Source organism: Peromyscus eremicus, chromosome 15 (assembly GCF_949786415.1).
Source record: "Peromyscus eremicus chromosome 15, PerEre_H2_v1, whole genome shotgun sequence".
NCBI classification, from domain to species: Eukaryota; Metazoa; Chordata; class Mammalia; order Rodentia; family Cricetidae; genus Peromyscus; species Peromyscus eremicus.
In genome coordinates this window covers 20,665,984-20,693,786 of record NC_081431.1, presented here as the reverse complement: position 1 = coordinate 20,693,786, position 27,803 = coordinate 20,665,984, and the positions used below count along the sequence as shown (strand labels likewise).

At 39.9% G+C, this 27,803-nt stretch overlaps 1 protein-coding gene across 2 annotated transcripts in view; it reads left to right on the top strand.

Annotated features, from left to right (window-relative positions):
* Fmn2 (formin 2) overlaps positions 1 to 27,803 on the top strand; it is a 298,406-nt gene that overhangs the window by 154,364 nt on the left and 116,239 nt on the right. For both annotated transcript variants that reach the window (XM_059280275.1, XM_059280274.1), the window contains 2 exons: positions 27,124 to 27,215; positions 27,370 to 27,499. In XM_059280275.1, coding sequence (XP_059136258.1) covers positions 27,124 to 27,215; positions 27,370 to 27,499 — 222 coding nt within the window. The remainder of the gene's footprint in view (positions 1 to 27,123; positions 27,216 to 27,369; positions 27,500 to 27,803) is intronic.

Genomic DNA, 27,803 nt, shown 5'->3' with positions numbered 1-27,803 from the left:
CTCTGCCTTTCAAGTGAGTGCTAGGATTAAAGGAAAGTATCAACATACCATAGTTTTATTTCTCCTTCATTTCTGAAAGATGGCTTTTGGGGGTGAAATACTATTGGTTGGTATTTTGTTTTTATCACTTTGAATATTTTTTTTGTTGTTTGTTTTGTATCTACTTTCTCTTCTCTTCTCTTCTCTTCTCTTCTCTTCTCTTCTCTTCTCTTCTCTTCTCTTCTTTTCCTCTCCTCTCCTCTCCTCTCCTCTCCTCACCTCTCCTCTCCCCTCCCCTCCCCTCCCCTCCCCTCCCCTCTTCTCTCTCTCTCTCTCTCTCTCTCTCTCTCTCTCTCTCTCTCTCTCTCTCTCTCTCTCTCTCTCTCTCTCTCTCTCTCTCTGTATTTGTATGCCACTGCTTGTGTGTGGAGGCCAGAGGACAGCTTAACAGGATTAAGTTCTCTCCTTCTATGATTTGAGTTCTGGGGATCAAACTCAGGTTGTCATGCATGGCAGCAAGTGCGTTTATCTGTTGAACCATCTCACTGCCCTGCTGTATGTTTCTAATCTTTGGATTTTCTTTGACTTCGTGGGCTTCTCTTTGATTTGAATTTGGTTGGACGTCTCTGATCTTCCTCTACCTGGAGATTGATTTCTTTGCCCAGATCAGCCATTATTTCAATAAATATGCTTTATTGCCCTTTGTACTTTTTCTGTTCTTGGTGGCATCCTTTAAGTCATGTGGGCTTTCTTCATTCCATATCTCTTTCCCTTTTGTTCCTAATTGAAACCATTGCTTCAGAACTGATTGTTCAGTGAGGACCCTGTGTTTGGAGTGGCCTATAGCAGTCTTCATCTCTTGGATTTTCTTCAAAAAATATTATTTTTAGTTCTGTGTTAGAGATTTAGTTTTGTTGGTATATTGTCTATTTGTATATTCTTGTAGTTCATTGGACTTCACGGATACTATGCTAATTTTTTTTTGTCATTTCATAGATATCTTTTTCTTTGGGGTCCATTGCTAAAACTTTGTTCATTGCTTTTAAAGGTGTCTTGTTTTTATGCTTTCTGGTTTTTACACATTTTCTGGCTTCACTGTGTAGCTCGTGATCATAGACAGTCTACCTGGAAATGACCATGGGCAGGCTCAGCTTGACTGATTACTGTGGCCCTCCTCTTTGATCTGAGCTCTGGCTGCACGGCTGCTTAGTCTCCATAACACTGTGGCTACCTCTGGTTAGTCCAGGACATAGGGGATATACCCCGTCCAGATGGTACCATTGTTTTAGTTTTTACTTAATAGGCCTGGGTTTAAGAAGAATCTCTGTGTGTCATTAAGTGGTAGTGTTATACCCTTGTTGGCAGATATGAACATCTATGTACACGTACAGTTCACATTACTTTCATTGTGATATAGTCACAGTAAAATCCCCAAACATATTTAATGGGTTTATACTCTTACATTTGCCATCATTTCCCCATTTAAAAGCTCTTTCTTCACTCTTAGATTACCCCAACATCTTTACCCTTCACCTAAAGAAATATTTCCTCGTTTTTGGACATAGATCCTTTCAGTGGTGAATGTTCCTGATGTTCTTTTATCTTAGCATGTTTTTATTTCATCTTCATGTTAAAAATGACATGTTTTTTCTGGATAGAGAATTATGAACTAACAGTTTATTTTAGCATGTAGGAATTTACATTATTCTCTGGCCTCCATTTTTTCTGGTGTGTCTGCATTATGCCTGCCATCATTGCTGTTCTGTGAGCAAAGTGGTCTCCTCCTCCTTCTTGTTGATTTACAGTTTCTACTTCATCTAGCTTCAATCAGATTCATTATGATATAGCTGGTGTTCTTTTTTTGGATATATTCTCAATGGACATGATGGACTTCCTGATTCTGTAATTCTGTGTATTTCATCTTTAATCATTTTCATCCTTTAATCTTTAAACTCCAAATGTTATTTTCTACACTATTTTCTTACTCCTCTCCTTTGGGTTTCTAAGCTTCACATGCTACAGCTGGGATTTTGTACAAGTTCCTGAGATTCAGTTCATCATTTGGTTTTCAGTATGTTTTCCTTCTGTTCACTGTATTGGATAATTCACTGACTCTTACATTCCTCATCTATCTTCATCTGTTCAACCCATCCAAGAAACGGGGTGATTTCTAATTCATCTGTTTATATTCTAGAATTTTTACTTTTTTCAAAAATTAAAGTTTTTTTTTTAATTTTTATTTTATTTAGTTAAAATTTTTTCCATTTATCGTATATACCAATCACAGTTTCTCCTCCTTCCTCTCCTCCTGTTCCCTCCCCCACACTACCATCTACCTGCCTCCCCATCCACTCCTCCTCCCTCTCCATTCAGAAAGGGGCAGGACTCTCATGGGCTTGAACAGAGCATGGGATACCAAGCTGAGGTAGACCAAGCTCCTTCTCTTGGGAGAATGGGAAAATTAAAGTTTTAAAAATCATATATTTTTCAAGTTTGATAACTTTTACTTCAAATTTAGTAAGTTATGGTTAAGCCAAAAAAAAATTGACACATAGACACTTTTAAAATTTAGCCTAATGGTTAATCCAGAAATTTCTAATGCTTTATAGTAAGATTCTTGTCTTCATAATAGGGACAGAAAAAAATGTTAGGAGCTGGAACATATAAAAATGTTTACATTTTTGAGACATCGCCAAAGAGAAATTCGTAGACAATATAGAGACAGTTCAAAGAGAAATAAACGTGTCTGTCTAATAAACATTTGAAAAAGCTTATATTCTGAATAGTCAACAGGCAAAATAAAATAAGACATCAATGAGATAAGTTTTCTTAAATCTCCAATCAAAAAGTATGATGGTTTTTCAAAACTAAGTAAAAAAACTGTGAAGTCAAAAGAAAGTACGTGTTATATATATTATGGTCTACACCCCACCCCCCCCACCCCCCCCACCCCCGTGAAAACAACTTGGCACAATCTAATAGCACTGAGCATGCACTGAACATGCAATCCAGGAATTCTACCCTTCATGCTACAGTCTCTGCAGACTGCCAACCACCAAACACAGTTATAGGTTCAGCACATGGATCCACTCATATGTGTCTGCTATCTGAATGCAACTCCAAGACAAATTGACCTAGACCAGAAGAATTAGGGGAATTTTAAAATAAAGTTTCAAGCTATTAAACTTTAGGACAATTTGTTTCCCATGAGAAAAGCCACCCCCCTCCCTTCATGCTTCCCTTTGCTGTATGTGAATCTGAATATAAATACAATGAACATGAAACCAAGATCACATTATCATTATGCAACTAATGTGGAATAATATTTTCCATATGAAGCAATGTGTTGGCTCTTGTTATTTTTTCTATGACTTGAGAAAACCAGAAAAACAAGTGGAAAGAGGAAAATATTTTCCTTGCCATTCCTGGAAAGTAGCGGAGGCTTTTGTGTAGTATAGCTAGCTGTGCTTTCCCCCCCTCCCATGATCTCTGGGGACCTGATGTTTCATGGTCACAAAGAGAATTTGCCTTGACATATTCACTTGAGAAGGGCTGGTTATGGGAGCTGACATGGCTGAGGTGCTGGTGTTTGTAATGTCTTTATTTCTTCATGGTTTTGATGTCTGCTACTCTCCTGTCTCCTTCTGTAGCATTCCCCTTGAATTGAACAATTTTAAAGGGGAGTTTCCCACTAGTGAATTTCTGCAGCTTTTATCTGACAATATCTTAACTTCTTTTTCACTTTGGGGGGACAGTTTTGCTGTGTATAAGATTCTCGACTGATTATTTAGTGTTCCTTATCTTTTAAGTGGATCAGCTCACTACTTCCTAACTTCTCAGTTATATCACGTGAAATGTGCTGGTAACCTTACCCGGTCTTCTTGTGTATTGTGCTGCTCCTCTTCCCCAGTGGAGAGATTCTCTGTGCCAGAGTTTGATTACAATGTGTCTTGATGTGGGTCTCTTTTGTTTCAACTTATCATGATACCCAATCACATGAAAGGTTGGGTAATCTTGATAGTCAACTTGCTTGGATTTAGGATCACCATGGCAACAACTTCTGGGTGTGTATTTAGTTGGAGTTGCTCTATGGGATTGACAGAGGTGGGATGGCCCACCCTAAATACGAGAAGTACCGTTCCATGGCCTAGGATTCTGAACTTTATAAAAAGGCGAAGTAAGCTGAGCACCAGCATTCTTCACTCTCTGCTTTTTGCCTGTGGATCCAGTGTGATCAGCCACCTGAAGCTTCTATTGCCATGACTTCCCCACCATGATGAACTCTACATTAAGTCAAAGTAAGCATCTCCTTCCTCTTGTCCCAGCTACAAGTTAATAACCAATATATGTGGTAACTTGAGACAGAGTACAAACTCTCAGGTTTTATATATGTGTATGTGTGTGTGTGTGTATTAGAAAAAAACCAAATGTGTGTGTGTGTGTGTGTGTGTGTGTGTGTGTGTGTGTGTGTGTATGTGTGTGTATGAAAGAAGGGGGTGAGAAAAAGTAGGTCTGTATTGATTTTTCAGAAAACTGAACTTGCCCATTGGTAGAGAAAAGAACAGGCATGGGATTGAGTTCTTAAAGAAGTTTATTAGGCATAAGGATATAACTTTTAAAAAGGAAAAAAAATCTCCTCATTGCTTAAATTGATTTTCCCAAGTGGTCTGGAGATATGGATCAATGTCCAGTGTGTCCCTGAATACATCCCAGCATCATCCTGTCCCTAGTAGCTTTCTCTCCTGTTATAGAATAAGGAGATGTCAGACAGGCATGTTGCATAGATTGTTTATAGGGGAGGAGAGAGTAGGTGGACAGCCCATAGTTAGGTATGAGGCCATGTCCTCTCTTATCCCCAAAAATGTCACTGTTACTATTCTAACCTTACATGGAGTTGAACTTCTTGGATGTTTATATTCTAAGTGTTCATCATCTTTGGCAAAGCTTCTGCCATTCGTTTTTCAGTTCCTCTCTCTGCTCCTTTCTTCCTGGGTTCAAGTGTTGATTCTTGTGGCTCTTTGTGTCCCACAGTTTACCTATGTTCCTTTTGATTTTCTTAAATCTTTCTTTCTGTTCCTCAAACCTGTTACCTTCTATAGTCCTAAGCCCAAGTTTGTGGATTTTTCTTCTGCCTACTCAAATCTATCTGTCTTTGAATAACTCTAGTGGAAGATTCCTCTTTGGTATTACAGCTTTCAGCACCAGAATTTCATTTTTCATTCCCTTTTTAGATTTTCTGTCTCTTTATTGATGCTGTCATTTTAGCTGCCCATCGTTTTCCTTGCTATTTTCCATCTCTTTCTTTGAGATATTTAAAAATTCTTTTCATGCACATTATCTAGTGACTTCTCCCTTTGAACAGCCCCCAGTTTCCAGTTACTTGAAAATGTGTTTGATTATTTTTATTTAGAATCTGATAATAATGTACCAATGCAGATCACTCCCTGGGATTCACTGCTTTGTTGTTGCTGTTGTTGACTTTGACTAGGATGAGTTGTCTTGAAGTAATCATCAGATTGTGGTATGAATTTAAGCTCATTTCTAAGCTCGCAGTCTTATTCTGGGAATGTGTGATCGCTTTCTAATTCTAACGCCATGTTGCACTTGCTTTTACAAGCTAGCTCCCAAAAGATAAGCAGAAGAAAAAGGGTGTTATGGAAACAAACTATGACCCTTTAAAACACTTGGAATTTATTTCAGCCAGTCAGGGAGGAGATTCTACAAGTAAGGTGCAATGATGGCTTCCCCTTTCTATGTACCTGTATGATCAGTAATAAGGTGCTGTGATCAAACCACAAAGCACTGATGTTTGGAGCACAGCCTCTTTTTTTCTTTCCTTCCTTCCTTCCTTCCTTCCTTCCTTCCTTCCTTCCTTCCTTCCTTCCTTCCTTCCTTCCTTCCTCTCTCTCTCTCTCTCTCTCAAGCACCAGTTCCTATAAGCTATGTCAGTTTGTTCTAGGAACATGTATGCAGCTAGGTGCTATAAGAGATGGGTAGGTGCTAATACTATAAGGGCTACGTTGGGTGACTCAGATTTATCCAACTTAACACCCAATTCCTCTCCTGTAAGTGGCAAATGTGAAACAGACCCCTGAATCCCTAAAAGGGTGCATCAAGAAGATTCTGCTATTGCTAGTTTTGTCTAGGTGAGAAATCTGTTTTCTGATGCTTCATACTATATAATATTTCAGAACCCTTTCTTGAAATGTTGAGATTTCAAATTAAATATTTAATTCAAATATATTTTGACACATCCCCCTTTACATCATGAAGCATACTTCTAATCAGTGTGTCAAATTCCTTGTATATTACTTGAGCACCTGTATGCCATCTTGTGGTTGACATCTGCTGGTTATATTTTTCCCTAAGAGTATGTTCATTTTCCTGTGTTGTTGGTATATTGGATAATTATATCTTCTTAATCAGCATTCTTTCTGGTATGTATAATGTGCTTTTATTTCAGAAAAAAAGAAATTTGATTTGTTTTTAAATACCTGTTATCTAGGATTAATTTCCAGCAGCAGACTCAGTGAAACACTATTGTTTTTGTAGCCCATATTGAAAACACATTGCACCATTGAGAAACAAATGTAAAAATAAAACATGGAGGCTTAGGAGATGGCTGAGTGGAGAAATGTATTTGCAGTGTAAATGTGAGGGCCAGAGTTCCCCAGAACCTGTGTAAATGCAGGATGGGCATGGCAACCACCTGTAATTTCAGTGCCCAGAAGGCAGAGAAGTAGATTGCCAGAGCAAAGAGCAAGCTGGATTAGTCATATCAGAGAACTCTGGGTTCAGTTGGTAGAATCTGCCTCAAAGAATACGATGGAGATTGATCAAAGAAGACTCCTGCCATTGACTTTGGGTCTCCTCATGCATGACCACCCATCTATATACGAATTTGCACACACACATGCATATATGCACTTGCATGGACACATGTGCCTAAACATATGTGAACAAGCACACAGCCATACATGCATAGTAAACACACCTTTCTTTCTTTCTTTCTTTCTTTCTTTCTTTCTTTCTTTCTTTCTTTCTTTCTTTCTTTCTTTCCTTCCTTCCTTCCTTCCTTCTTTCTTCCTTCCTTCTTTCTAATGAAACTACTCAGTTATTAGACTTGTCTCACTAAATGATAGACTTCAAGTGGAGGACATCCTTAGCTGAATGTTTTGTTCAATTAGTTAATTAATCTAGTTAGAACAGTTGTATACCATTTGAATAATGCTACACTTGGACAGTTGCAATAAATCCAGACTTGTGGAAATATGTATTATAAAGCATCATATGTATGCATATTATGAAGTTCTAGCATCACAGTATAGTCTGTGTGTGTGTGTGTGTTTGTGTGTGTGTTTGTGTGTTCATTAGTGTGCGAAAGCCAAAGGTTAGTATTGGGATATCTTCCTCAATTGCTTTACAACCTACCAGTACAAGTTCAAACAAGAAACAGAAGCCAGGGAATAATACAAACAGGAAAATTTATGATAATGAATAATTTTCATGTGATAGGAGAATACAGAATTAAAGTGACAGATCTCACCATAACTTGGGGCTAAGCAAGCATACCCAGGGAAGGAAATTTTGAAGGGGGTCCTTCAAGGCTGGTGAGCAGATCTCATCACCGGGGAAGGGAAGGTGTGGTTGTAGCCTATTAGTTTGTCTGGGCCACTACTAATGGGAAATCAAGAAACAAGCCTTTGTGTGGTATGTAGATAGATTCATGGCATTCTTACAACAGTCAGCATTACTGTAGTTGTTAAGATGCCTAGAGTTTAGAGTGTATTTACAAAGTCCAGGAAACAACCTCAGGGGCCAGGTGGGCCATGGCCAGTTTGGTAGGAGTGCTAGTGGTCTGAGAGTCTAGGCCATGGTTGCAAGGCGCCCAGTAGGCCCTGTACACTGTGTGCTGCTGGGATAGCGCCAGGATGCAGCCAGTAGTCCTCCGATACCTCTGCTGTTGGTCAGAACTGCAACAGGAGACAGAAAAGGCACACAAGACAGCCTGGGAGTGGGAAGATGAACACTTTTTCTGATGTAGCCCCTCTAGTGCCTCCTACAGGCTAAACCAAATTCTTTGTAAAGGAAATGGGAAGTGCTCCAGTACTCTTTTATCTTCCAGTAGGTTCCAAAAAGTAAACTGAGAGGCAAGCAGCAGTAAGGGGCATAGATAACAGAAAAGACCCAGGTTTGTGGAAATATAGTCTTATCTGGCATGTAAGTTACATATTATTTGTGATTCCATGTAACATATCTTATTTCTATGAAGGATGTCTGGAGGGGTTCACCATGCATATGCTTAGACTTAGCATAGACTTTCTTTGGAAATCTTTTCAATTTTATTGTGTTGACTTATTTAAAATAATTAATTTAAATAAAGCGACCTGAGTAGGTTTTGTTTTGTTTTGTTTTGTTTTCTGTATGATCTCTGAATAGGCTTAATTTTGCCTTACAAATAAGAACATTTAAGGGGCATGCAAGCTTCATGTAGAAAAAAATTAATGTTTTAATTCCATTTTTAACAAATATATGAGAGGTAATCTTTCATGGCATTCCACTACTTACCCTTGGGGACAAAATCTACAGTTAATGTGAATGCCTTCTCGTAAATACACTTTCTTTTTGCCAGATGCTTAAATGCCAATGGACTGTTTTAAAGTAGTTGTATTTGATCTCTCTGAAACAGATGGAAGTATTTGCTATACAAACCTTATTTAGAATGTAATCTTTTTTTCCTCTCTCTCTCTCTCTCTCTCTCTCACTCTGATTGCATATGTTTGGCAGTGAGCTTTCCCTTCTAGATGTGAATGAATTTTGGGCAGTCTCCAAATCTAAACACACCCTAATTTCACAAACCACAATCCTGAGGGCCCGATTCCTGTTTATCAAGGAATTAAGACTTCGTGAAAACCACATAGTTACTTAATGCAGTCCACTGTAGTGAGGTTTGAAAAACAAAATTCCTTAGAGTTTATTTAGGGTTATTGACTATCATTAAGATCATAGAGTCAAGTCTTTGCAGCGTATAGTTAGTTAAATGTATATATTGCTTCTGAGTTTTAAAATGTACTCCTATTATGACATGGTGAGTTTCTGGGGTGATAGAGAGGGATTCTGGGTGGGGAGGGGTAGAGTTATTGAGCTGCATTCCATTCTTTTCTTTAGTGTATTGAATGATTAACATTACATCTAAATGCATCTGAAATATCCACGGACAACTGTGAGTTGAATTTTTTTTTTTAACTTTTCATTTTATTTCATGTTGAGAAAAATGAAGAAAAGAATCCCGAGTTGTTTTTTAAAAAGAGTATTAAAACGAAGCTAACCCTTGGAAGTCAATCCTGTTAGAAGTTCAAAGGAAGGAAAACGTGGGTAAAGGTAGAAGGAAAACACTCCTACGCCCCTGTGTAATTAACCAGCTCTAATCCAACTTAGAGGAGGGGGAAGGCAGGTAGGGCAGAGAGAATGAGAAGTCTGAATTCACGCTTCTCAGGATTGAATTGCACAGGCATACTTTATAGTCTTAGTAATCTTCACTCTGGGCGGTACTTGACATACCAGCAAACTTAATCTGGAAGAAGGCTGTAGTGTGTCACATGATACAGCACCCTGAAAAGCATATACCGTGTGGCGTGAGAGAAAATGAATTGGATTAACCATCTGTGTTCCTCTAGCTTCCTAGAGGAATTTAATTGATTCATGTTTTCAGCAACATCTAGCCATCAGGTTCTCCAAACAAAAATGTATTGACTTTCATGGTGTAGCGATTTTAAAGCTCCCTGACTCTCGTATTTCACTGTTCCGTTGAGTTGGTTCACGGAATCCCTGTAAAGCTTGTTCACTTTCACCTGCAAATAGATTGAAGGTGAATTTCAGAATTAAAAACAAAAAACCTATAGATGTTGAATCACTCACAGATTGGTTCTGTAGGCTTAGTAAAAAAACCTTCAGATGATAAAATTACTGTGCTTGTTTCTGAATAACCAACCGTGTTGCATGAGTTCCTAGAAAATGAGTTAAACTGATTAACACGGCTGCAGTAGTAACTGGAGAATGGTGTGGGTTGCTCGTACCTGCTTTCCCCCTTCTTTGACTGTTACGTTGGAGTTGCACAGTTAGTTTCCCAAAGGCCCCTTTACTGAGAGCACTGAGCATCCCATGAAGTCGCTGTTCACGTGGACAGTCCATTGCTAATTGCTGTTTGCAGGTATGTGTGCCGCGCAGGTCTCTTTCAAGGTTTTCGGCAGAGAAGCTGGTTTGAGTTTTGGCTGCGTTTGTACGTTTGTTTTTAGTTCTGTATAGTTCTGGCTACTTTACCATCTTTCAGCTCTCCACCCTCCAATCACCTGGCTGTGTGTGGTATTGTGTTTCCCAAAATATTGTGTACCTTAATAAACTTATCTGGGGTCAGAGAACAGAAAAGCTACTAGTTAGGCAGTGACAGCACACGCCTTTAATCCTAGCATTCCAGAGGCAGAAATCAATGAGTTCAAGGATACAGACAGGCATGGTGACTCACGCCTTTAATCCCAGAAAGCAAGCCTTTAATCCCAGGGAGTGGTGGTAGAAAGCAGAAAGGTATATAAGGCATGAGGACCAGAAACTAGCAACATTTGGCTGGTTAATCATTTAGGCTTCTAGCAGCAATTCAGCTGGAGCCATTCAGAGGCCTCCAGTCTGAGGAAGCAAGACCAGCTGAGGATCCGGCAAGGTGAGGTAGCTGTGGCTAGGTAGCTGTGGCTTGTTCTGGTACTCTGACCTTCCAGCATTTACCCCAATAACTGGCCTCGGGTTTGGTCTTATTAATAAGAACTGTTAAGATTCATGCTACAGATGTGCTCAGTGCCTCCAGGTGGCTTAGACTCTTATGCCACAGCAGCAGTGAGCAGAGTTCTTTCTGACATCGTCCTCCTGATAAAAGGCCATCAGACCCTTTGTTCCCCTTCCATCCTGCTTTACCAGCAACTGTTTCCTTATGTCAGATGTCTTATGGGCTTACATTGTGGTGTTTCTCCTCCTTACTGTTCACCATTTGCTGTTACTCACTTCTCTGGCCTGTGTACTGTGACATATTCTCTCAATCATCATCATCCTCAACTTCTCCAACCTCATGACATTTTTTCTCCTTAGTATTGTCCGTCCTTGACATGCCGTAAGTACAACAAAACCATTTACCAAGTGGAGACCCACGAGCACTTATGGTGTGTGTTTAACATGCCAGCCTGAGCAAATTCCTTTGGATATTATTTGCTTTTGAATATCAGGCTTTGGAGCTGAAGAGACAGCTCAGTCAGTACGTACTTCCCACGTAAGCATGAGGACTTGAGTTCGCATCCGCAGCACCCTTATCAAAAGCTGGTCTTAGCGGTGCATGGCCATCACTCCAGCCCTGGGGAGGGAGAAACAAGAGGACCCTTGGAACTCACTGGCCAGCCAGCCAGTCTAGCAGCATTAGCAAGCTGTAGGCTCAGTGAGAAACTCTGTCTCAAAAAATAAGGTGGAGCGCAATCAAGGAAGACATTCAGTGTTGACCTCTCGCCTCCACATGCGTGTACACATACACGAACATGTATATGTACACAGATATACTGTCTATACAAATAAGCTTTCTATAATTATAATTTGAACAATAGTGTGACACCAATCACATGGTCCACGAAACTAATTTGGGAGGTTTTTAATTAAAAATTTTAATTTTATTATTTGAACCATCAGATATATACATAACATATATTAATCATATCCACTCCATATCTACCCTCCCATTCCCCAAATACACACCCTGCTACTTTCATGCAAACTTTTGCTTTCTTTGCTTTCCTTTCTCTCTCTCTCTCTCTCTCTCTCTCTCTCTCTCTCTCTCTCTCTCTCTCTCTCTCTCTCTCTCTCTCTCTGAGTCCAGTGAGCGGTACCTTCCTAACAGTGGGTGTGGTTCATTCATCAGAGTTCAGGCAACCTGCTCACAGCCACACCCCTAAAGAAATAGGATCCCAACAGACCTTGGCAGTCGTGAATTGCCAATAGCTCCTTGGCTAGATGTGGGGCCTCATGAGCTGCACCCACCGATGCTGGACTGTTGCGTGCCTTGATCTCCTGGAGGGAGGTTTTATGCAGGTAACCTAGGCATCTGTGAGTTCATGAGTGCAATGATGCCATGTCATGTCCCAGAAGATCGCATTTCATAGCACACTTCACCAGTCTCAGGCCCTTTCCACTCCTTTTTCCAAGACATTTCCTGAGCTTTGGGCAGGGAGGGATTGGAATAAATGTTCCATTTAGGACTGAACATATAATAAATAATCACTTACTCCCAGTACTTTGGCCAGATACGAGTCTCTCCATTGACTACTGCCCACTGCTAAAGAATGTTAATAGCAACACTAACTTATGGAGAGAATTCCTGACACATCTGCTCTGAGTTGAAAGGCACTTTCTCAGATCCCTTTGGCTCTAGCAGGACCCAAGTGGGAAAGGGGCTGGTGGGAATCATTGGTTTCTGTAATCTCTTTGTTCGCATGATACCTGTTCATGAGGAAGGGGAATTCCTTTCTCAGGAGCCCTGCATTCCACCTTGGCCTGTCCTTAAGGGTCTTGGCGCTGTCCAGTGTATGTGAGGAGCAGCACTTACCTTCAGTTTCCTGTGCTGATTCCTTGGAGCTTCCATGGGCTCAGATTCTCAGTTCTGTTGCCCGCTTTCCTGCTGAAGCCCCCATCTGTCTTAATGACTTCATTTCCAGTCACAGTCTATTGTAGAAGTATCTCTGTTTTCTTTCACAGAGTTTCAGGTCAGATTTCCAAGGCACTGTCTTACCTAGAAGTTAAGGGTTGCTTGTTACTTTAGAAAACAGACTCTGGCTTCATTGTCAGTGTCCCAGAAAGCAGAATCTAAGGGCATGGTGCAGAGTTGTTAGCTAAGGGAGGTGCACTTGAGCTCCTAAGATTTTTGCCTCATACTTTTCTTTCTTTTGTTTTCTGAGACAGGGACCCTTTTATATCCCTGGCTCTCCTAGAGCTTGCTGTGTAAACCAGGCTGGTCTCAAACTCACAGAGATCTGCCTGTTTCTGCCTAGCCTGTGCCACCAGACTTAGCTTCTCATACTTTCCACCAATGCTTACTGTATTGCATTTGAAGATCAGCGTTCTCCTTGTATGGCAAGAAGACCAATTTAAAAAAGTACCTCTTCTTGCCCCTGCCTCTTTCCTCCTCCATATCCACCCACTCAGCCTCTGACTTTGAGGCCAGCTTGGTCTACAGAGCGAGTTCCAGGACAGCCAAGGCTACGCACAAAGAAACCCTGTCTTGAAAAACAAAAACATAAGAAATTTGGAAGACCCTAGAGAAATTAACCACTTAAAGTTGGTTACCTCATTGTACACCTTGATGTTGACTTTTGAGGTGAGTGTTATTACTTCCTTTTCTTTTGTGGAGGCACCACTGCATGAGCTGTCTGCAGGGACCCTGGGTATATACCATTTATATCCAGGTGTCAGTTTTCAATTCCACAAATCCAGTACAGAGCTTGCTTTTGCAACAAATACTTAGAATGCCTCTCACCCAACCTTCAAAGAAATGTAGTAACAGTACATTCTATTCATACACAAATGGAAATCTTCTGATATCTACAGGTAGGACAAACTAGAAATTACGGAATTTCTAATGTTATATGACTCGTTTAATAATATAAATGTGTAGATATGGTTGAACCAGACTTTAAGTCCGACCCCCCCCCCCCAAAAAAAAAACAAATAGGGTATAGATCATAAAGGCTGTGGTGGTTGGAAGAAGGGAAACAAGACATCCAACCACAGCTGTGAGCCCAGGCATCACTAGAAAGAGGAGAGGGAGGGTGACTGTGCTCTACCTAGGCCAAAGTCACAGTCTCCTGAAAAACACTAGTCTAGCAACTGACCTCTTTTTGGTCCATCCTGACCAAAATGAAGAGATAGTCAACGTTTCCACTACTTAAGGAGAGAGAAAGGATGGGAGAAGAAAAAAAAGAGATGTTCCTGTGATCATCTTCATTCTTCAGAGAAGTAGACAGAGATGTAGTCCTCAATAAATATGTCTGCAGCCCTTCAGTGCTTCCTTAATCCTAGCTTTGATCCCTGCTTCTACTTCTTGTCGTGTTTGAGTTCTAAATGTAAACCTTGTTCAATAGTAGGAATACTTGTTTGTGTCTCTTTTTATTACACAGTCCTTTGGTCCTCTCATGACATTCCCCTCCTCACCCTGAACATGAATTTTACGTCTTTGTGTGCGGTGGTGAATTGTTTATATGCTCTCGTCTCTCTACCAGCCATTGTTTTCACATTCGTTCTATTTCTCCGTGATCATCTTCTTGCTTCTTGCTTTGACAGCATTAACAAACCTCTTTTGCTCAGTGAGATGCAGAAAGTGTCTCTCGCACATACACGCTCGACCCTTCAGCAATCCGAGGAAGACAGACTCTCTGACACAAACACTAAACATTTCCCAGTAATTTTCCATGACGACAGGCCAGCATTAGTGAAATGATACAGTTGGCTAGCAGATATAATAAATTTTTTCAACCTGGTGCCATAAATGTCTGCTAGACCACCCTTACATTCTTTCATTCTGCTGAAGTTAAATGAATGTACTTAAGACTAGGAACATTGTGGTTTATGTAGAAAACTTCCAGGTTTGGCTTGAGTATGGTTGTGTAAAGAGAGTTTTTTTTTTTTTTTATTCATTCCATTTCTTTCTTTTCTTTTTTTTCCGTTTCTTTGTAATGGTAGCAGAGTGTGTGAGGAGGAGTGCCGGCATTGAATCCAGGTCTCTGCACAGGCTAGGAAAATGTTCTTTCTCTGACTTACAACCTCTGCTATGATGGTTATTTTAAATACCTGCTATGAACCTTGCTTATCACTGAAACTAGATCCTGAGTTGAAATTACATTACGCATGAACAGAAAAAACAGTGGATGGCTTTGACGTATGATGCTCGATACGGTCATCAACTTTCCTTGCTTATTGCTCATGATTACAACAGCTGAAATTTAATTGGGCAATAAATTTATTAAAGGAGTAAATAATTAGCTCTCGTAATCAGATGTAGAACTCCTAGTATGTGTGCCTTCACTGGACTTACTTAGTGGTTCCAGATGGCATCCCATGTATATTTGTTTCAGTATTATTTTGTGTTCTGTTATGTTTACACAGAGTTAAGTGTTCAAAATTTGGAGGTTCCCCCCAAATACTCTATCCATTGGATATGTAACTTGCAGTTTCTGTGGCACATTATAGCCTTTTTAAAAATTCACCTCAGCCCTTGAAATTTCAAAGATATTAAGTGGTTTTGTGTATTTCAAGAACAAGATCTGGAGGCAGTAGTGTGGGGATCTGTAGGTTGCTATACTGCTTACTTTTCTATTGCTTTGATAAAATGCCTGACAGAAGTTCCTTGAGAAGGAGTTTATTTGGGTTTGAAGGTGCAGTCCATTATGGCTGGGAAGGCATGGTAGCCAGACTGTAAGGCAGCCAGTCCCATTGTATCCACACTCAGGAAGCAGAGCTGAGTGCTAGTATTCCACTCACTTTCTCCTTTTACTTCAATCCTCAACCCCAGCCCATTGAATTCCACCACCCACATTCAGGATGCATCTTCCCATCTCAATGACACAATCCAGAGACTTCTTCCCAACAGACAGCCCTAGAGGTTTGTCTCTAAGGTGACTCTAAGTCCTATCAAATTGACAACCAGGATTAATCATTACAGCCATGAAAGTACCCTGAAAGGTTTTAATATTAGAAAAGGTGTGGGCTGGCAAGTTGGCTTAGTAGATAAGGCTACCTGCCACCAAGGCTGACAACCTGAATATCATCCTGGAACCCATGTGGTGGAAAGAGAGAACTGACTCCTATGAATTGTTCTTTGAGTTCCACTCACCCCACACATAAATAAATAAGTGGAAAAAAAGAACAGTTAAAAAATTGTTTTTTAATTCACCTCAGCCCTTGAAATTTAAAAGATTTTAAGTGGTTTTGTGTATTTCAAGAACAAGATCTGTAGGCAGTAGTGTGGGGATCTGTGGGTGAATAGTAATATACTCACCACATTCTCTTAAATATGCAAGAGGATAATTTAAGTGGCCCTTTAATAATGTATGTGTGTATTTTCCTTTCAAAATGCTGAGACCAAAATAGCTGTTTAAATATACAAAGGGTATTTTACCAATTACATAATTTACACACACACACACACACACACACACACACACACACACACACACACACGTATATATATAGATATATTTAGTATTCACAAAATGAGAGATACCATCAAATCTCGTATATTTCACATGGCCTACATGGGTCTGCACCAGGTTCCCTGCATATAAACTGCAACTTTCAGTTTAGTACTTTTATGGAACTCCTGAATGTGTGAACGAAAGGGTCTCTGATTCTTGTGCCTACTCTTGAGACTCTTTATTTTCCTTTTGGCTTGGCTTGTCCAATATCAATATGATGGTTTTTGTTTTATTTTGTTTTATTTCATTGTGTCTTATTGTTATCTCTTTGAAGCCTGTTCTTTGCTAATGAGAGACAGAAAGGGAATGGATTTGGACGGGAGAGGAGGTGGCAAAATACTGGGAGGAATAGAGGGAACGGAAACTGTATTCAGATTATGTTTTATGAGAAAAGAATTTATGTTTAATAAAATGGATAGAAAGAATATATGCTTGCTGTGGAACAATGTCAATATCAATGGGCATATTAACATGGGAGGCGGAACATGTCCCTTATGATGTCTTCTTGTTTCCTACCTTCTCTGGAGCTGTGGGTTGTAGTCTGATTATTATGATGCCCTTTTAATTGAACCCTCTACCCTCTCTTTCTCTTTTCTTCACCTTTGGCAGCCAGCCTGTATGAGCATGCATTCATGCTCTCTCTCTCTCTCTCTCTCTCTCTCTCTCTCTCTCTCTCTCTCTCTCTCTCACACACACACACACACACACACACACACACACACACAAACCTGATATATTTCCTAGAATTTTCTGAATTCTTGTGTTCTAATTCTTGCCTGGGTCTATTAATACTTGTGTCTAAAGGAAGTTAATAATACTCATTGAGAGGTACATCCTATGTAAAGTGGGTGAAGAAACCTGTGGCGGATCTGCATCCGTCCTCACGTTGCCAGACCATCTTAGAATAGTTGTCTTTTTTCCCATCCTGTGTAGTGTGATTCTTTCAAGATCCACCCCGGTTTTAAGTCAGAGATAGATGAGAGATTCCACCTCCTCCTGGGGAAGTACTAGGCTATATTAAATCATAATGAAAAGCAGATAATTAACAGTCAGTAGTTATCCTAAGGTCCTGAGATGGCGATGACAGAAATGGTGGTAAGGAGGCAGAAGGGCAAAGCTAGTTCCCCAGACCCATCATAGGTGACTCTGCAGGGGAATTCTAAGTGTTACAGAATTCTGACTATTACCATATTGACACAAAGAAAACAATGAGGCAAAGCAGACGGTGCTCTCCTCAGATGATCTTCAAACAAGCAAATCCTGATTCCACAGACAATGTTTGTAGCCATATGATTAACTTACAGGAGGCCCATGCATGGCATATTGCTGATAGTTCCTGGAATAGCATGAAGACCATGGGTAGTGGGGTCATAAGCCCACCCAGGATGCTGGCCGTCTCATGTTTTACTGAAGAATCTGCTTAAAGAGTCTGCCTTGTTGTTGATATTTACAGTTGACTCTCTTAAGTGATATAGTTTTGGAAATCAAAGTGGAATCCTTCTACAAAGTTCTTCATCAGTTGTATAAGGAAGTACTCCTTGGAGCTTCACTTGGAAATGACAGCTATAATATGATTACATCTTGCACCTCAACCAACTCTTTCAGATCCAATTTGTTCTACTTCCTATTCCTTTGAACGGTCAAATGCTGATGGTATATGAAGGCAGAGAGAATGACCCCTTTGTCAAGGTGACTGCCTTTCTTGAAACCACCATGTGGACAAAGAGACACACATAAGTGAGCATTACTCAAGAGAGGAAGCTCCTTCAATTAACCGCAACCAAAGCGATGATAAGCAGTGCATTGTCTCTTGAAGCAGAGACTCAAGCAAAGGAGAAATACAGAGATGCGACTGAATACTTTTACAGCCAGCTGAAGTTTATTCTAAACCGAGCTGCATGTTTCAAACTCCAGATAACGTTTGTCTCACATGGCTGCAAAGGGCCTGGCATTGCTTCTCTAGTTCCTGTTGCAAGAAAAGATAACATCAAATAAGTCTTGAATTGATTCTTGCCAAATGAAAAAAAAAAGGATCTTTCCATGTACTCTGATGAAATAATACATTGCCTCCAGACTCTTGGTTGTGATTTTTTTTTAAATGTTTTTTTAAAGGTGTATGTTCACAGAATTTTGAAAAGAACTGGGACCCATCCAAAACAACAAGTACTTGATGTATTTCCTGGAATTTTATGAATGTCTCATAGCCTCTCAAATTTATCTGAAATCTTGTGTTGTAGATACTCTTGTCTGGGCCCATTCATGCTAGTGTCTAAAGGGAGTTGATTATATCCATTTAGAAGAGCCTTCTTTGTAAAGTGGTGAAGAAATCTATGGCTGATTTGCACCTGTCTTGATGTTGCCAGACTATCATGCAGACAGGGACACACTGGCTTTCTAGTTAACATGGGTTTTGCATGTTGTATATCTGGAGTTGTTGAAAACATTGTTCAAAAAAGCCTTCCTGTGTTGGAGCGGAAGGTCACCCTGGATGTCTACATAAGTACTGGTCTAGATCACGTGATCATTGTTAGAGCAACAGATTTAATTACAGTGGAATCCTTACAAATCAAACCTCAGAATTGTCTCTCAAGAAATGAAATGAAAGGCCCCTGTTTAAGCATACAATCCATGTGCAGCTGGCTGGAGCCTTCTGGATCAGGACAACGACATGCTGGAGGCTGTCAAAACACCCTCACTTTCCCCAAACACCAGCCAAACACCTCCCATTTTGAATGCACCTGGCAGTCATAGAAGTGTTTACACTTGGGTCTCCTGGGCTGTGAAGATTGCTCTCAAACACAGAGCCAGGTTGTGATGTCCAAGGAGACCTGTATCATCAGGGACCATGGGCTGCCTTCCCCACTGTGCTGGAAAAGAAGAGGAAGAAAAGAGTGGCAGGGGGAGGACTGGGAGAAGGGGTGACTGCTGGGGGAAGGAAGTGAGGTTTAGATTGGAAAGAAGGAAGTTTTAGTGTTGCACTGGCAGATATGAAAAGTGATTGGGTTAGAGGAAAAGGGTTAGTTCAGAAAGAGAGGGCGTGAGGAATAATAGAAGAAGAGCAAGGTTGTTGATGCTGGAGTGGAGGAAATAATTAGTTTCAGGGGCTGTTCCTACAGAATGTCTCATTAGCCAGAGAAAGGCATATTTCCTCCAGCCACCATCCAGTATAAAATGGGATTCTTGGCCACGATCATTGTTCTCGTAGATGTGCTGATGTCCATTACTCTACAGCCAAACACCCCTGTCACTGTACTGTCACTTTCAACTCCTGCTAATGATATTTTCTATTCCAGAAAGGAGTGTTTAAATTGAAAGCAGAGTAAGAATTAAACATAAATGAGGAAACTAGAAAGCAATTCAATTTAATATTCCTTCAGATATTTATTAAATGCCAGCTTTGTTTTGGCATGTGTGTTGAGCTATCAGTACAATGAGGAGCAAAATCATCAATTATTTTCATACCATAGATCTATTTTCCTAGGCCTTGAATGGTCTTTTAAAGTTATGACATGTGCTCCTGGGGAAAAGTGCATTTCTACAGGGATGATTTATTACGTGGGGGCAAGTGGTTGGAGAGTTCACTAGATGTTGGGTTCTGAAAGGCCTCTCCAGACTAAAAAGATTGAAACTGAAGCAAGCATGGGTAGATGTGGAGAGTGAGAAGTGTAGGGAACCTTTTGGGTAAAGCGAATAGCATTGATGGTATAAGAACCCAATCTATTTGAGGAACAAGGAGAAATCCATTAAGAATGGAACATAGGTAGCAAGTAGATGACAGTATTGGCTTTGTAAGAATGCTGAGGTCTGCGATATCTAGGAATGATGAATAGCCATTGAAGACTTTTAAATAGGGTATGCATTATCTTCTATGCATCACTAACAAGCAGCCAAATAAAAAAATCACCACTGTGTTATGAGAGAGCCAGAGGTGTTGTTCAGGCACTAGGCAGGCAAGATATTGAAGCAGAGAATTGAGTGATCATAGTAGTTAGGACCAGAATGATGGCAACAGAGGTGCCTGTGAGACTCTGCAATCTATTGGGTATAGAAATAAAGTACAGAGACATCTAGATGACCTCTCAGATCTCTGGGTAGGAGCATTGTTTCAGGTATTGGAATAAGGATCATTGAAGGTCTGGGGAGAAGAAAATATGAGTTTGATTTTAGAGATGTTGATTAAAAATGTTAAAAAAGCAGTTGTCTACATGGAGCAAAAGTCTTGGTTAGAATGAAATACAGACTAAAGATACATGTCATGTCATTGTTAGGAATAATTAATAAAAGAGATGCATGGCCTCAGAGATTGAGAAAGTCAGAAAAGATGTGGTATTAAATTTATGAAAAAGATGTAAGTACAAGATTACCCAAAATATTTAGAAGTAACAGACTTTGGTCTTTGAGGAGAGGGGCAAAGATTTAATAGAGAAATCTCATGAAATTGGGAAGAATCTGGACAAAAGAATTTGGAGAGGTCTTGCCTGCCCTAATATTTCTACTGTATATTCCTCAGACAACTCATAGCTTTGGGATACTAATTGGTACTGGGTAGTCATTTTCTCTTTTCTCACATACATGCCTGTTTTGTGCTGTATTTAAGGGATATGAATAAAAAAATTAAATAGCCTGAACCAACATAACTTCTAAGTTTCAAAATCAACACAGTATATATACTTCAAGGGATCTCAGGAGTTCAAATCTGTGTCCTCTGGCACACCATTTGAAATACAAGATGGCATTTGCTGATTAACACGTGGATAGACATGAGCAACAGAAATGGAATATCAATTGTCTCTCAATAACTTGGTAGTAAGATCCTAATGCTAAAGCGCCCGGATGCCTGTGTCACAGGGCAAAAAGAAATCAAGCCGATTCTTACAGTGATGCATCTGCCCTATTGTGTAGTTGTAACACGAATTCTTAAATTGACTTAATAAAAAACTCAGGGACTGGAGAGATGACTCAGTGGTTTAGAGCACTGGCTGCTCTTCTAAAGAACTGCGGTTCAATTCCCAGCACCTGCATGGCAGCTCACAGCTGTCTGTAACTCCAGTTCCAGGGCATCCAACACCCTCATACCAATGCACATAAAATGAAATTAAATTAAAAATTAAAAAAAAAAACAAAGCCAAATATTGGGGTAAATGCTGAAAGATCAGAGAGACAAAGGAACAAGCCACAGCCACCAGCTCTTACCTCACCCACTCCTCAGCCTGAAAAAGCCTCTAGCTGAAAGGGATGCTTCTGCTGAAAAGCCTTTAGTTCCTCTCTCCTCACGCCTTATATAACTTACTCTGCCCAGCCATCACTTCCTGGGATTAAAAGCGTGTGTGCTTCCCAGTACTGCGATTAAAGGTGTGTGCCACCACTGCCTTGCTTTGTTTTCTCTCCTAGACTGAGTCAATCTCATGTAGTCCAGGGTGGCTTTGAACTCACAGAGATAGAGACTAATCTCTGCCTCCTGAATGCTAAGATTAAAGATGTGTACCACCACTGCCTGAATTCTGTGTTTACTCTGCTGGCTTGTTCTGTTCTCTGATCTTCAGGCAAATTTTATTAGGGTATACAATATATCATCACAAGCAGGTTTCATAATGTCAGAAGGTGCTATGCAGGGTGCTGGGGTTGGAAGAAGTGGTCAACAGTCTTCTTACCCAGCTGTGAATCCTGCCAGCTGCAAGAAAGACCAGCTACATCAAGTATCACAGAGACCTGCCTGTAGAGGGAATCTTAGAAGGTCTTATTAATAAAATCAAACCCAGGCCAGATATTCGGTTGAACACTGGAAGATCAGAGAACCAGAACAAGCCACAGCTACCTCACCTTGCCAGATCCTCAACTGGTCTTGCTTCCTCAGACTGGAAGCTTCTGAGTCCTCATCCAAATGGGTCTGTGCTGCTAGAAGCCTGAAAGCTTAACCAGCCAAATGCTTAACCAGGCCAAAATGCTTCTAGTTCCTGGTCCTCACGCCTTATATATCTATCTTTCTGCCTTGTACCATCACTCCCTGGGATTAAAGGCTCGCTTTCTAAGATTAAAGCCGTGAGTCACCATGCTTGGCTTTATCCTTGAACACATGGATTTCTGCCTACCTCTGCCTCCCAAGTGCTGGGATTAAAGGCGTGTGCTACCACTGCCTATCTATGTTTAATATTGTTGCTGTTCTGTCTCTGACCCCAGATAAGTTTATTAGGGTGCACAATATTTCAGGGAACATAATACCACCACACCTGCCATTGGTCAATGTGCAGTGAATAAGAGTGTGATGTGCTCAGTCCTAAATGGGACAATTATATCCCATCCCTCATGTCAAGACTCAGAGATCATCCATGATTAAAAAAAGGGGGCGAGGGGGTAGAATGACTGTAAAAGCCATGGGTTGCCAAAGACTGCTGTGAAATAGTGTTTTTCACACATGAAAAGAGAGCCATTGTACTCCTGAACTTATAGTGGTTGTGATTGCTTATGTATAAGACAAGATCAAAACAGTCAAAATCCCAGCATGGATGCAGGAGGGATTCATGAAGGCCCACCCCAAAGAAGGGGCTATTGACCACTGTTGACTGTCAAGGGCTCTGGGTCTTAGGATAGTGAGGGAATTAGTGATGAAAATCAGGAAATCTGGGTCTGCACCAGCTTGTGATTTGGTGAATGGGATGCCTGAGTTTTTGGTATCATGATTTTTAGTAACTGCCGAAAATACCTGGATTAGCAGCAACTGGGGTTCACTTTTAGGCAAGCAGTAAATCTTGGGGAAGGGTCTAATCTAATCTAATTCTTCTGCAAATAAACAGAATGGAACTGGGGAAGATGTGCACATAGTTAAAATATGGAAGTCTCCAGAGATGCAGTCCTTGTTGTCCTATAGACTAAAAATGATTTCATTTGGCAAAGTCTTGAGTGAATGTAAGCAAACAGGGCTTGGACCCAGAAGGTTTCTTAAGTGACTGAAACTAGAAATCTTCTGTTATTAATTGGTGTGTGAGTATGTGATATGTAGCAAATGACTCTCAGCACCATAAGCAAGCTCTAAGTGACACACGAGCATCCCCTTCACACATGAGAGTTACATATAATTTTCAAAAACAATATAAGAAAGTAGCTATAGAAGACCCACATGAGCAAGATGGTTATTTGCAGCTTGATAGATTGTATTATGGGATTTTGCTTGAATTTAAAGCTGTGTGTGTGTGTGTGTGTGTGTGTGTGTGTGTGTGTGTGTGTGTGAATTTCCACTGTCTAGTGCAATTCCTGGTAAATAATATACCTTTGGATAAATGAATCTTCCAAATTCCTCTTTTTTTTTTATTTCAAAACCCAGCTTCTGTGGTTACAACAAACTGGTGGGCCAGAAAAAGAAGAGCCTTTGAGTTCCAACTAAACCCAAACCATCCAGTTTGAGTTGTGGTAGAAATTTTGGTCATAGTTTGAGATAATTTGTATGGTTGAAGATAAGGGTAAGAATTTGAGACCCCAGTAGGTATAAAAACACCAGACATTTACTTGATCCTTCATGTTTTGCAAGAAGAAATCCAGGATGATGGGTCAGGAACAATTATACATAATTAAAAAGAGCACAACCCAGCTGATTAGAGTAACATTGTCTAACAAATACAGTATATTTTAGACCTCATTCTTTTAGTTTCACTCTCATTTCTATGTGTTATATGAAAAAGCTCTCAATGGAATTGTACTAAGCGAGGGTATAGATGACTTAATTCACACATACTTTGGGTGGGTATAGCCCTCTTTTTGTATCTATTTATTTGTGTGCTAACACTCAACAGAACTGATTCCATTTCAGGCATGCATAAGTATCTATTTTAGACATTGTTTTACCTCTTAAGGGCCTTTACAATACTACTAGGATGATAAATAATTGCCCTTATTTGCCTATCATGCCTTTAGTGTTTCTTGCTCATCCTTGTGTTTTCTGCCTTTTCTCTGCCTGTGCTCACTAGATTTATGTCATCTTGACACAAACTATAGTCATCTGAGAGGAGGAAACCATAAGGTCAGGCTGTGGGGTCAGCTTATAGAGCATTTTCTTAATTAGTGACTCCTGGGGGAGGGCCCAGCCCATTGTGGGTGGTATCACCCCTTGAGCAGGTGATCCCAGGTTCTATAAGAAAGCAGGCTGAGCAAGCCATGTGGAGCAAGCCAGGAAACAGCATGCCTCCATGATCTCTGCATTAGCTCCTGCCTTCAGGTTCCTGCTCTGTTTGAGTAGTTGTCCTGACCTCCTTTGATGATGAACAGTGATATGGAAGTGTAAGCCAAATAAACCCTTTCCTCCCCAACTTGCTTTTTAAGGTCATGGTGTTTTTTCACAGCAATAGAAACTCTAAGTTACTCCCCAAATCAGGAAGCTACCTTCTGCTATTTATTAGTTGTTTATTTGTTTTCTTACTCATTTCTTGCCTAATTTCCTATCTTTTGTTTTTTTTTAAAGTTATCTATTGATAAATATATACCACAAACCATATTAGTTAGTGGGATGCAAAGACACATAAGACAGGATCTTTTTCTCGGAAAGTTTAAATTTTGATCTAGAAAGTTGTTTGTGTGTTTAACTATCATCATCATCATCATCATCATCACCATCATCATCATCTTCGTCATCTAGATACTGTGATAAACACAGGAATGAAACAAAGCACATGGCAGCTCTTATTTATTCTGTTTCTTGGGTGGGGGGAATGCATTATAATGAAAATGGGGGTGGGGGGCAGGGGCAGGGCAAGCTTTCCCAAGGTGATATTTTGGGAAAACCAAGTTTATTAAACCAAGAGGGAGTTATATGACCTAGCCCAAATTCTTCTTTGGCTTTTATTTGGCAATGTGATATCTCTCTTCCAACCATACTCCCGCCACTTGTCACAGGGCTCTCTGTGATCTGTACTATAGCTATTTGGACTGTCACTCCATAAAGTTAAGAACTAAATAAACAACCATTCTTTATAAATTTAGCCTGTGTCAAGTATTTTATCAGTATCAGTGAAAACAAGGACTAGTATGAGAATTTAGTACTATGACTATGTGTTGACTGTGTGTGTGTGTGTGTGTGTGTGTGTGTGTGTGTGTGTGTGTGTGTGTGTTATGTGCAGATGTTTGTATGAGGTGGCACTAAGTCAGCTCCATAGAGAAAAATCAAAACCAGAATGGACACCATCGTACACATGCATCCTTGAAGAGGAAAAGCGTGTAGGTGGCATGGGCAAAGTGAAAGTTCCTCTCTGCTGTCCCTGAGCTGTACCTTCAGACCAAGGCAGCTGTGTTTCTTCTAAAATGAGCATAATTGGCTTGACCCCAAATGGGATTACAGAATACTTAGCAGTCGTTAAATGTGTCTGAACGCACAACAACCAAAATTCATTTGCAATCAAAATGTAATGATGCCGAGGTGATTCTAGAAGCCTTTGCACTTTGTCCTGTGCATGCTATACATACGTTTGCAAGAAACATTGCCTGAGCATGTTGGCTCAGGTTTGAAATGGTTTTATGTTATAGACCATAGTGTTTCACTGTGTATGAAGTGTGTGTGTGTGTGTGTGTGTGTGTGTGTGTGTATGTGTGTGTGTGTGTGCGCGCGCCTTTGTAGGAACATAATGGTTTAATTACAGAAAACAATGACTGTTCAGTTGTCCTACTCTCCTTCCTCAGTATATATCAAGCTCTTCTTACGATAGGGAAGTGTGGAAGACACATAACAACCTGAAATTCTGCAAAGAGTTTAACTTTTATATAAGCCCATGATAGTTGATGGAATTTACCTCTTTTCATATCCTTCTAACACATCACATCCCAAAGAAAAATGTATCTGATTCTCTGTGTCAGCTCCCCACTTTTGTTTACCTGTCATTGATTAAAGATGCTTCCTTTGAGGTTAGATAGTTATGTCTTCGTTTCTGAATAACCAGTTAACTAACATAGAGCAGTTCACTAGCATAGATACTGCCTACACATTCCCTAGGGACCTCCTTACTCAGTCTTATACATCCATTCTAACCTAATACAATTTTAAGTTCTGACGGGTTTTAAGTTCTGAGGACTGCCTTTCTAACTCAACACATGGCCATATATATGAAGCTGGAGTTCATATGGACGATGCAACCTAGGCTCATTGGACACATCTTTGTGAGGTATAAAATTATGTCTGAGTAGAAATAAAACTGATACCAATGTTCTGTAAGAAGAAATAAGTGTGTGCTTCTGTAAACCTTTTGCTTGTATTAAAAATGAAGATTATTCTTTCCCATAAAGAAACAAAATTTGTAGCTTACAATTATAAACAGTAGAAGGAGACAAAAGCAAAATATGGCTGGAGCTATTTTTGTATCAAAAAATCATGTTCAACAAAAGCATGAAAATCTTTTATTTTTGTTCCATGTTTTAATAGCTTAATTGCACTATTCTTTTCTCCCAGTATAACAAAAGCAATACACAATCATTGCAATAGTTGGATATTTTTAAAGACATTTAACATCAAATTACTTCCAAATTTAACTTGTTTGAGATCTGAATGAGAACTATTATGTTAAAACAAAATTATGACTTTCTAGAAAGTAATATAAATAGACAAATTAATGAAAAATTGAAAAACATTACTTTATGCTTTAATGAATAAATATCTTTCAGATCACTAATAGTCAACAGCATTATGTGGGGGATTTAGGCATGATCTGGATTTTATTATGGATATTTACACTTTAAAATGCCTCACATATTAAGTCAAGTTTTAACACAACAGATGCTAAGAAATTAAAATATAGAGAATTCTGCTGTATTGCAATCACTATTATCTAAAGGAAGCCCTTGAAGAGATTAAAAAAAAAAAAAAAGACACTTGGCTTTTTTTTTTTTTTTTTCCTTCCAGAGAGCACAGTCAGATGAACTGGAAAAAATTGAAAAGCACAGTCGATCTTCCAAAGACAAGGAAAATGCCAAGTCTCTTGACAAACCTGAACAGTAAGTGTGTCTAGGGATCTGGGTGGGCAGTCAAGGCTGTGGGTGGGCTTCTCACAGTGGGAAGTGATGGTCCCTGGGTGCATGTTTGATATAGAGGAAGCACTACTGTTCGGGTGGCTTACAGTTTCCTCCCTCTTTACCTTTGTCTGCCTAGGTTCCTGTATGAGCTGTCACTAATCCCCAACTTCTCAGAGCGAGTCTTCTGCATCCTGTTTCAGTCAACATTTTCAGAGAGCATTTGTTCAATTCGTCGCAAACTGGAATTGCTGCAGAAATTGTGTGAGGTAGGTTCCGGACCAGAGAAGTGAACGCAAATTCTGGTATTTAATTGTGTTCAGTTGTGTTCTTATTTATTTTTATGATTTTTGTTTGCTTGAAGTACTTGAAAATTCAAAGGATAGCAGTCCCACATGAGGGAATATTTGAGGACTAGGCTTCGGGAATAAAGTATGTGTTCAGTCGTATTCCCAAGGCAGTGGGACCGCATTGAGATCCTTGACGTTTTGTATCAGTCTCCTAGGATCTCAGATCCCAATGCTTTCACCAAAACCAAAGCCCCATTTTCCATATTCTGTCAGATATCAGACT